A 12,550-nucleotide genomic window follows, 5' to 3' on the forward strand; every position below is an offset into this window, starting at 1 on the left:
CCACATGGACCAAGCACCCTGCATTAAAAGACAAGCCTTTGGAGTTTTCCAAAAGAAAAAAATGTGAACACAAAGAACAGAAGCAATTATTGAAGGCCACCACTTCATCAAATGTGTCTGCACTAAGAGCATCATTCTTAGCGGCTAACCGCATTGCTAAAGCTAAGAAGCCCTTTACTACTGGTGAAGAGTTGATCCTGCCTGCTGCTAAGGACATTTGTCGTGAACTTTTAGGAGAGGCTGCAGACAATAGCAAATCAATCAAAGGTACATACTTCTAGAGAATCAGGTAATCTCTCAGAGAATTGCTAAACAGCACCTACCATAATACTGTTAAGTTAGATGGTAATCACTTTTGCCTAATTCAAAATTTTAGACAATTTTCTAAAACCACCTCCCTTCAAATCATAAATACTCTTCAAAAAGTATTCTTCAGCCCCCCAAGAAGGTGATTTCATGGTGTTTTCACCTAATACATACACATGGGTGTAGCAACAGCAAGAATTGTTAATCAACATACATACAATCTCCTTGTACGCTTGCCAACAAATCTAAAGCCACTTGGTATTAAGCCACTAAGTCAAGAGAGTTAATTTCTGTCTTGAGGTTCCTTAAGGTATCTAGGACTGGGTATTCAATGGCTTCTATTTTCACGAAGATTTTTTATCTGATCTTACTTTTTCTTCTGTTCTGAGGCTAGAAACCAAATCTAAGCAATCTGTCTCCGCCAATTCTGTCTTCAGAGCCTAACGAGTTAGTGAATTATTCTTCCTCCAGAGTCCCCCAAATCTGCTAAGGATCCAGATCTTCCAGGAAATTACCCTGACAACTGCATGTAAGACTGGGACACTAAAAGCCATAGAACAATTACCAGACAAGTCTTCTAGAAGGCTGTTTAGGTAATGACTGCACATATTAATACAACGCTTTTTCCTTAGTAGTGGGCTTGTTATATCTGACTAAAGTTATTCTCAAATTTAACACACAAGGGAATGCTTTAATTGGACAATCTGTTGTCCAATTATATTCTGGAAAAAATGAGGACACATACGTATTAAAACTATGCAAATAACCACATTGATATAAAAGAGACTTCCGCTCTTTTAAAAAAAAGCATGTATTCCTGAATTCCGTAGGATCACTGAGAGCAAGATATCATTCAGAGTGTTTTATTTATTTGGCATAAGCATAGATCAAGAAGAAAGAGAAAGGCCTTCATCGTATATCTATCAGAAAAGAGAATATTAAAAATAATACCACAATATTCCCACCCAAATTCCCATCCACATTTAAAATTTTCTCATTAGTTCATGTAGCCCTATGTATTTAAGTATTATTCCATTGGATTGTGAAACAGCAATCTGTTTTCATTAACTTCACACATTTTGAAGCTACATTTTGGGCACATACAGATTCAGGATTGTGCCATCTTTCTAGTGGATCTGCTACCTCTTTATCATTGTGAAACATACCTCTTTAACTCTAGTAATGACTCTTGCCTGAAAGTTTACTTTGTGTGATCAATAGTTTTCTTTTGGTTAGGTTTGTATAGCATACTTTTGGTATACTTCTACTTTCAACCATTTTGAATCATTATATCTAAAGTTTGTCTCCTTTAAGTATCAGGTTTTATTCAATCCTGTATGACAGTTTTAGGCTTTTACTTGGTGCATTTAGTCTACTTAAATTTAATGTAATTACTGATATAGCTAGGCTATACTTAACTTCTTACTATGTAATTTTTATTTGAACCACCTTTGTTATACACCATTTTTCTCTTTTCATACCTTACTGTGAGCTCATAAAATATTTCTATTTGCCAATTCAACTTCTCAATCAACTTATTTCATTCTTTCCTTTCTTCTTTAGATTTACCCTAGAAGTCATAACAATTAGAGACTCTTAAGATTTATTACTTTTACCATTTCACTGATATTGCTAGCACCTCAGACTACTTTAGCTCTATTTACCCCATTGCTCTTTGCATTACTTTCATCATCTATTTGTTGTTCTACAGAAATTTAAACTACATGAGCTATTTTTTAATCCAGTATTCATTTACGTTTACCGATTCTGTTATCCTTCGTTTCCTCTCATGTTTCAATGTTTATATCTGAGATCATTTTAAAACTTTCCTCTGCTTAAAGTCCTCTCTGTAGTATTTCTTTCGGCTCCAATCTAATGTCAGTAAAATCCTTCAGATTTTTTTGCTGTTGGAAAATGTACTTATTTGACCTTGATTTGGAAAATGTGTTTGCTGTTTATAGTTGACAGATATTTTCCGTCAGCACATTTTCTCCCCGCTAGTGGTTTCCATTGAGAAGTCACTTGTTGGTCCTGGGACAAGTAGGCTAGTCTAAGTGTGAAATTCTCATGGAGATGGCAGGAAGGCAAACGGAAACATGCAAGTCCTCTTAGGTTTTAGGCTCAAAACTTGCATATCCGCACTACTGCCTCATTAAATTCTTCTCCATCTTCCAAGGCTCTTATATCCCACACCACCACCCCAATCATTCTACACCACCACTTTTCTATCATACAATCTGGTTTCCAGTGATTAAAAAAATCTGTTTGCTCCCTGATGAAAATTCTTTCATTAAACTTTGAAAACCCATCTCTCTTGCCTAGAATTCCCTCTCATACCTCTGGTCCATGAACTCCTATTCATCCTTCAAAATCTTGCTTCAATATAACTCTTTCCAAGACGCTTCCCTGCTTCAATATCACCTCTGTAACATTAACAAAGGTGGATATACAATTTAGACTCTCCAATTCACAAATACCATTCACATTGATGTTAGCCACAGTGAATAGCTCAGATAACATTTTATGACTGAAACAAAACCAAAATATGTCCCTGAAATTTTACATAAAGGCTGTAGGAGAGAGTCTTTTCCCTTTTCTGTCCGGGATGACTAAATTAGGATTCTATAAATCCAACTAAAATAGAATAGAATACAGTCAACATACTTTGTGAAACAGAACCCACAAACAGAGAGGGAATAATTACATTAGCCAATTCAAAAATTATTTACATAACACAGTATAAAGAATGTCAAGGGATGCAGTTTTAGGTAAGATGGTCATAAGAGGAGACATTGAGTTCCTGAAGTTCCCAGAGACATTTCCTTTGGATGCCCTGTTTTTTCAAGCCTGTAATATCCCTTGTGTTACTTCAAAGCTAATTTAAAGTTGGATTTCTTTACCTACAACTGAAAGAATGCTGATTAACATATTTTATGAGCTACTTGAGGGCAGAAACTACTTTGTGTACCATTTTATCCCCTAGCAAAGTATCCTGTGTGTGACTGAAATTTAAGAAATATCTGCTGGAGAGTGTAGCCAAAAATTTATATAAATGTTCAATATCCACCCCATTTCCATAGGAAGCACTACTTTATATTAGCCTTTGACTGAATAAATACAGAATTAAATACTAAGTAAATAACAATCATTACCATTCCTTTTTATTTTGTTAGTTTCCTGCAGAAATTTATAAAGTTCTATTATCATGCTAGTAAGTTTCATCCTATTAATAGCAAGATTAGACCCAAATTGGATCAAGCCAAATGAAATATTTTTCTACTTTCTTACATATCAGTAAAAACTTCTCCTTATTCATCTAATACTTTTTAAATTGATCTGTTAAATCTGTCCAAACATATATGGGAACATTATAACTGAAAGTAGTCAAAAGAACTGAATAGGAAAAAGTACCACATAAAAGTATGAAAATACTATTGACATTAATTAAAGCAAAATCTATGTGAAATGTTTGGCTTACAAAAAGGATATGATACAAAGATGTTTCATTATGCAAACAACAAATAATTAAATATTAAACTCTTCATACATTTTTTATGCTATAGCATATAAAAAAGAATTAAATTACAAGTAGAAAGTTCTAAAATAACTTGAAGTGCTTTCTTTCAGCTGTACACACAAAGTGCTCTCCCTGTGTAACAAGTCTACTGAAGCAAATATTTTAAAAAATTAAGTAAAAATGATCATAAAAGTTAAATGTTAATTTTTATCAGAAACCATTTTCGCTTGTTTGAAGCATCACTGATACAACTTTGTGAAAAGAAAACAGTGATTTTTATCTTTGGACAGAGGATTCTTGGTACCTCATGGTCTGATGGATATTTTTCAACAGGAATTGGGTTTTTTGTATTTTTTAATTTCAGCTACTTTTCAAAATAACTGCCTCCATAGAGTGTAGTTTGTAAATATTTATGAACAATTTCATCTATGGATTGTAAACTTTCTCATAACTTGCAGCTTCTTGGAATTTGCAATAATGTGTGCTGAGGAAATCTAAAATATATACACATATGTCTACAAACTGACTGCCATTTATCTGAAAAGTACTTGAAAACTTAAATACAAGCTATTAATTAAAACAATTTACAAGTAAAAGCATAAAACACATACATAGTAACAGTCCCATCATTCAGCGAACAAATTTATGGCTACCATATTAATCCAATTACCATTCAGACTCAAAATTAAATGTAGTATTTCTACTTCCTTCCAAAATGGAGTGACAGGGAATGGATTTATCCTCCTGCCAAAACAACTAGTAAAGCAGACAAAATGTATGAAACACTGGTGTTCAGGTATTGGATATCAAGCAATGCAGGACAATGATCCCTGAGTAGAGAAAAAATGAGGTAAGCCTTCTAATGCCACAGATGATTGTGGTTTTAAGGCTGGATCAAAAGGAGAGTGAACACAGGTGCAGTCCAGAAATTTTCCTTAATTGAGGAAATGAAGCTGGGAATTCTGGAAAAGCCAAGGTGGCTACAGTGTACAAGACAGTATACTGGAGAAGACAGAACCGCCCAGAGTCCCCGTGAGTCTTCAGGCGAATACTACTTACTGGTGAAGAAACTATCCAAGGCTGGGGAAAGAACCATATGAAAGGAGCAGAGAGAAGAATCCTCAAAACTCACATAGGGTTGGGAACAGTTCATGGTCCAACCAGTCAGAGGTGGATAACCTGTAATTCATGTCTCACAAAGTAGAGTACCCAGAAGGGCAGTGCATCAGGAATGGAAAGATTAACCCTAGACTAAATTATGCTTTGTTCCTGCCGATCAAAGCACAAAAATAAGCCTTGAAAAGATCAAATTTTTCCAAGTAAATTAACTCCACTGCAGAAAAAAGCTAAAACTTATCTATCAAAATTAATAAATATCTAGCACCCAAAAAGGTAAAACTCAGGAATGTCTGGCATCCAATCAAAATATGACTCATAAGGAAAAGCAAAATAAAACAATAGGAAAAAAACCTCAGAAATGACACAAATGATAGAATGTGCAGACAAGGACATTGAAAGAGTTATAGTAACTGTAATTCCATATGTTCAAGACGGCAGAAAATCGATGGAGCGTGTTAAGTAGAAACATTTTTTCTAAAAACCTTACCAAAATTCTAGAAATAAAAAATATAATGTCTGAGATGAAAAATACACTGGATGGGATTAATATGAGATTGGATACTATAGAAGAAAAGATTAATGAACTTGAAGATATAAGTACCAAAAATATACAAAGTGAAACACAGAGAGAAAAGAAAAGAATGAATAAAAACCAAGAACAGAGCATTAGTGGGCAAAGGAACAATTTCAAGCAGTTTAATATACATACAATTGGAATTCTTTAAGAAGAAGAGAGAAGTGGGAAAAAAACTGAGAAATAATGGCTGAACATTTTCTAAATTTCGTGAAAACTATAATTTTATGAATTTATGAAGTAAAACCCATGCACAAGAAACATAAAAAAACCCACACCTATACATATCATAATCAAATTGGCCAAAATCAGTGATAAAGAGAAAAAAATTTTTAATGCAGAAAGAGGAAAATGAGCCATTACATACAAAGGAACAGCAAGCTTAAACACATTTCTCATTAGAAACAATAGAAACCAAAGGACTATATACAGAAACATCTTTAAAATAATGAAAGGAAAAAGCTACAATTTAAAATTCTTTAACACCACCCCAAGAAAAGTGAAATAAAGATTTTTTCAGAAATACAGGCAGATATAATGCATTGTCAGCAGATCTCCACTAAAGTGTTAAAGGACGTCCCTTAGGCAGTAGGAAAATGATACTACATAGTACACACTGCTATATTTAAAACAGATAACCCACAAGGACCTACTGTATAGCATGGGGAACGCTAGGTTATTCTGTAATACCTAAATGGGGAAAGAATTTGAAAAAGAATAGATACATATATATGTATAACTGAATCACTTTGCTGTAGACCTGAAACTAACAGAACATTGTTAATCAACTATGCTCCAATATAAAATAAAAGTTAAAGAAAAAAGAAATTTGGATTTACAAAAGAGAAAAAGAAATGATGAATGCTGGAAACAGTAAATATGTAGGTAAAAGAGAAGATGTTTTCTTATTTTTAATATCTTTAAATAAAACTGACCATCAAAAATAGTAAAAGTGTAGTGTGAATTTTATAATACATGAAGCAGTAAAATATATTCAACAATGGCACAAAGGCCGGGGGAAGGAAATCAAAGTACACTTTTTAAGGTTAATATACAAAAAATGAGTGATGTAATATCTCTTATAGACAATGAAAAGTTTAAGATGTATATGATAAACTATAAAATAATCACTAAAATAACACAACAGAGTTGTAGCTAATAAGCCAACAAAAAGGATAAAATTAAATAATAAAAAATGCTGAATTCAAAAAATACGGCAGAAAAAAGAAAAGAATGAACAATGAACAAATAAGAAAAATAGAAAACAAATAGCAAGATGTTAGATTTAAACCCAAAGACATACAGTAATACCTCAAAGATACTGTAGGTTCAGTTCCAGACCACTGCAATAAAGCAAATAATGCAATAAAGCATTTCACATAATGTTTTTGGTTTCCCAGTGTATAAAAAATTATATTTGTAAAAAAAAATTATATTTGTACTATACTATAGTCTGTTAAGTGTGCAATAGCGTTATATCTAAAAAAATGTATTGGGTTGGCCAAAAAGTTCATTTGGTTAATGAATATGTTGCTCGATAAAGTTCTTGATGAAAATGAAAAGATGTGTCTTTTATTTTTACTTAAAACCAAATGAACTTTTTGGCCAACACAATACACACCAAAATTTAAAAATTCTTTATTGCTGAAAATGCTAACCATCATCTGAGCCTTCACTGAGTCCTAGTAGTAACATCAAAGATCACTGATCACAGATCACCAAAACAAATATAATAATAGCGAAGAAGTTTGAAATATCATGAGAATTACCAAAATGAGACACAGGGACACAAAGTGACCAAATGTTTTGGAAAAATGGTGCCTATAGACCTGCTCAACTCAGGGTTGGCACAAACCTTCAATTTGTAAGAAATGCAGTATCTGCAAACTGCAATTAAGGAAAGCTCAATAAAATGAGGTATGCCTGTAAATATATATACGTTACATGTACATGATTCAGGATTGGAGAAAAAGACAATTATATGCCGCCTAAAATAAATCCACTTTAAATATAAAAGCACAAATAGGCTAAAGTAGAAGGATGAAAAGTAACATAGCATTCTAGCAGTAATTTTAAAAAGCTGGAGTGCCTTTACTATTAATATTTGGCAAAATAAATTTTAATTTTTTGTAAATAAATTTTAAAGCAAAGAATATTACCAGGAATATAGAAAGTAATTTCCTAACAATAAAGAGGTCAAGTCACCAATTCATCAAGAAGACATAAAAACCCTAAACATTTATCCATCTAAGAAAGAGAGCTTCAAAATACATGACGTAAAAACTGCTAGAACTACAAGAACAAATAAACTAACCTACAGTTACAGTCAGAGATTTGGACGCTTATTTTTCAAATTGACAGGGCATCAATGTGGACACTAGACGACTTGCAAAAGCTATCAACCAACCTGCCCTAATTGACATTTGTACAAGACTTCACCCAACAAGAGGAGAACACGCCTCTTTTGCAACTGTCCAAGGAACATTTACCAAAATAGATTCATATCTGGGTGCTATGGTCTTTGAAAGGTGATTAGGTAGGTCATGAGGGTAGATTGCTCATGAATGGGATTAGTGCTCCTATAAAAGCAGTCCCACAGAGCTCCCCATCCTCTTCCATCATGTGAGGACACAGCAAGAGGACACAGGCTATAAACCAGGAAAAGGGCCATCACCAAAACCTGACCATTCTGGTGCCTTGACCTTGGACTTCCCAGCCTCCAGAATGGTAAACAATGAATTTCTGTTGTTTATAAGCTACCCAGTCAATAGTATTTTTTCATAGCAGCCCAAATGGACTAAGACACTAGGTTTATTCATTTTCTATTGCTGTAGTAACCAGTTAACACAGTGTTAGTGGCTTAAGACAATTCATATTTACTGTCTTATAGTTCTGTATGTTAGAAATCTGATAGAGGTTTCAGTGGACTAAAATCAAGGTGTCAGCAAGGATGCGTTTCTTTTTAGAGGTTCTAGTGAAGAATCCGTTTCCTCAACTTTTGCAGCTTCTAGAGTCTATATTCCTTGGCTCGAGCCCCCTTCCTCCATATTCAAAACGAGCAATGTTGGTTCCCTCTGACCATTCTTCTGTAGGCACATCACCCTCTGACCCTGACCTCAGCCAAAAATGGTTACATTAAGATTCATGTAGTTAGGTTGGTCCACCCCGGTAACTCAGAGTAATCATCCTAATGTCCTAAAGTTAATCACATCTTCAAAGTCCTCTTTGTCCATGTTAAGATAATATATCCATAGGTACCAGAGATTAGGACGTGGTAACCTTTGTGGAGCCATTATTCTGCCAAAAACACTGGACCATAAGTCTCAATAAATTTTTTAAAATTAAAATCAAAAAAAAAATTCAAATCATTCAAAATATATTCTGCAACTACACTGGAATTAAATTAGAGATAAGTGACAGAAGCATTTCTAGAAATTCTCTAAATAGTTGGAAATAAAATATCCCACTTTTAAATACCCCACTGATCAATGAGGAAATCAAAAAGGAAATTAGAAAGCATTCACCTTAAGACATCAGAAAAAGAAGAGCAAATTAATGTCAAGGAAGCAAAAGAAAGGGAATAATTAGAGAGAAGAAATTAATGAAATAAAAAATAGAAAAATAAGTGAAATTGATAACTCTCTAACCAGACTGACCAAGAAAAGAAAAAAAGAGAGGGGAAACTAATTACCAATACCAGGAATTAGATGACATCAGTGGATGATATGTGAATATTATTAAAAATCTTTTGCCAATTAATTCTACAAATTAGGTAAAATGGGAAAGACACAACTGAGAGACACAAACGGACAAAGCTCGCTCAAGAAAAAACAGATAACCAGAAAAGCTCTCAATCTATTAAGGAAATTAAAGTTGTAGTTAAAACATTCCCATAAAGAAAATCACAAGTTCAAATTCATTCAATGTTGAATTCTACCACAAACTTAAGAAGGAAATAATATGGATTCTATATCAATTCTTTCAGAAAATTACACAGGAAGGAAAACTTCCCAAGTTATTTTATAAGGCCAGCAGTACCATGTTACAAAGTCAACAAGATTACAAGAATAAAAAACTACAAACTAACATGCCTCATAAACATAGGTACAGAAATTCTTAAAATTTTAACAAATCAAATGCAACAATATATTAAAGGTATAATACAAAATGATTAAGTGGAGCTTACCCCTGATTAGCAAGGATGGTTAAACATTAAAAAATCAATGTCATTCAATTCTATTAGCAAATAGATCTCAATTCAAATAATTTTACTATTTTATGTTTAAAACTGGAAAGTTTATTACAGTTCTCTAAACAAACACACATACTCATCTCCCTTAATATAACATAGCCCATAGGACTAATGTGATGATTTTACTCAAAGAGTAAGAACTGGGCTCTACCTATCTTGACCATCACGGTTATTTTCCACATTTTATTATTTTGGGAGAGTGAGATATTTTAACTTCATTATTCAAATTCTGGTTTGGCTTCCAGAACATATTACTAGTATGATCTCAAAAGAAAATCCAATTTAGAAAGTTAATTTCTAACCATTAAATATTCATGAACATTCTAAAGTAACTGTAATTTGCTTAAAAATAAAATATAATTAGATAGCCATGAAATAAAGGGCAGGAAACAATAAAAAATGTAACAATTCTTTCAATTTTAATTACTATTTAATAAGCTCAAGGATGAGCCCTTTTGTCACCTTCAATCATAATCTGAATAAAACAAGTGAAATCTGATTAACATTTCTATATAAATCTTAGAAAATGAAATGATATATCCAGCATCCTCAAAGTCAAAATTCTAAAAAACTACAAGGAAATATTTCTGGCATTTTTTTTTTTTACTATATTAGCATCTAATTCAATCACCATGAAGAAGTAACTTTATCAAATTAATTTTTATTACTATTTACTGAGTAGTAATTTGTACTAATATTTCTTGAACAGGTAAGTAATTTCCTTAACTTAGACATGGAATCAACCTTACAATAAGAATTTTTCCAGCAAACAAATGATTTTTACAAATCACTCAGTCCTCCCACAAATCACATAGAAATTAATATAAATAAAACATGCAAATTTTTCTATATAAAAGAAGAATAAATGATCTGTAATTTTTTAAAGATTATAAAACATAATGGCTCAGCACAGAGCTTGGCACATGTGAGCTATTTAGTAAATTAATTTGAATTCATTCTAATCAAACAGTCATAAAAGGATGATAAATAAATCCCAACATTAAAAAATATAAACTTTTTCTTTTATAAAAGCATAAATTAAGACTACAAACCTTGACTCTTTCAACATAGAAAGAACATCCTAAATGTTCCTAGCAATAAATCAAAAGCCTTTAGCAGCCTATCACTAAACACAATAAAAATAAAATATACAACATATATAGAGTAGATAAAGAAGTCAATAGTGAAAGGTAGTGAGCCTTAAAGAATTAGCTGTTAGGTACTGCTAATCCTAAATTTTTAATGAAGGTTTGAATTATGTTCAGTATATAATAAAGATTACTAAACATAGCAAATGATTTCAAGTTGTATTGTAAGAAAAGAGTATCTAACCCTCAAAGAATAAAATTAATCAGAAAATAAAAACAATGTAGTTATTTCAGGTTTTGATGCATTTTTAAAGAATATAATCTCACTGAAAAATTAGTACATTCTTTGGTTAATTTAATATTATTCGTGTAAACATTTTTTACGAAGACATTCATCATCACAGACATTCACTGTATCCTTTTTATGGAGGGTCAATACTTGTTTTCATATTGCTCAAAATATAGAAATCTTTATCACTTCTTTGAACAAAAACAGCATTCTTTTTGTAATGAAAATACTCAGTGGTCATTAGATTAAATACTATTAATACTTACCTGTATTTTAATGGGCCATGAAAAGTTGCTGACGTACACATAGAACGTAATGTTTGGATTGCTTCTAAAGTTAAATTTTTCATAGGAAAAACTATCTCTGTATTCTTTTATATTAGTCTTGGAAACTATAGGGGTCTCCTCCCCAGATATTGTTCCAGCTAAAATGTAAATAATAATAACAAATTTAAATAAATCATATTAGGAAACAGGTATCTTTATTAACATAATATATACATATATATGATATTTACTTAATTTTTATAACTATACTTATAAGAACATAACTATCCAAATAAAGTCATGTTTTACAACTTAGACTGACAAAGAAAAAAGAAAATGAGATTTGTCATACATATTGATATAATGGAAACAGATTTAGTATAAAAATTATTTTTTAAAGTGATACCACTGATTAAGTGCTACGTACTAGGCACTGGCTTAAGAGACTTTATATTCTATTCTAAAAAAAAATTTATCCCAGAGATATTCCAGCTCTGTTTTTCAAACTGAAAACTGAGCCTCAGAAAGATTAAGACACTTGCCTTAAGTTTATAGCTACTGAACAGTAAAGTCCTTTTTGGAACTCAGGTATATAAGGCTTCAGAAACTGAGTTTTATCTACTTCTCCACAGAGCCTTTCAAAACAAATCAGGACATATTTCACATGTCTCAATCCAATTTAAAAACGGAAAAGAAATCAAATTTTTTTTGTTTACCACAAACTAAACCACCACTACTTTGAATAAATTGGGAGGATATAATTTAAAATATGAGTTAAACGTTCAATTAGTTAAACACGTATTGGGTACTCAATAAATATTTACTGAAATTAACCAAATGGAAGAAAGAATTTCCAACAATCTTACCAAGCCCTCCGCCTTAACAGTAAAAATAATTAGGATACTGAGCAACTGAATTAATTTCTAACTGATGACCTCTTCCAAAATAACCTTGGATGCTTTTTAAAAATGCAGATTTCCTGATGACATCTTCCAAACTGATAAATCAAAATTTCTGAGATTTGGTTCTGGGAATCTGAAGGTTACAAGTGATCTCTTGCATATTAAAACCACTGTTCTAAAGTGATTACACAGGTTTTATGTATTTTTGTTGACAAATTTTAAAACTCTTGTAGAGTC

The 12,550-nt window shown here is 32.1% G+C and overlaps 1 protein-coding gene across 1 annotated transcript in view; it reads right to left on the reverse strand.

Moving 5' to 3' along the window:
• ATRNL1 (attractin like 1) overlaps positions 1 to 12,550 on the reverse strand; it is a 688,151-nt gene that overhangs the window by 429,885 nt on the left and 245,716 nt on the right. The window contains exon 24 of the mRNA XM_036829651.1: positions 11,412 to 11,569. Within this exon, the coding sequence (XP_036685546.1) occupies positions 11,412 to 11,569 (158 nt within the window). The remainder of the gene's footprint in view (positions 1 to 11,411; positions 11,570 to 12,550) is intronic.

The sequence above is a fragment of the Balaenoptera musculus genome, chromosome 16 (assembly GCF_009873245.2).
Source record: "Balaenoptera musculus isolate JJ_BM4_2016_0621 chromosome 16, mBalMus1.pri.v3, whole genome shotgun sequence".
NCBI lineage: Eukaryota > Metazoa > Chordata > Mammalia > Artiodactyla > Balaenopteridae > Balaenoptera > Balaenoptera musculus.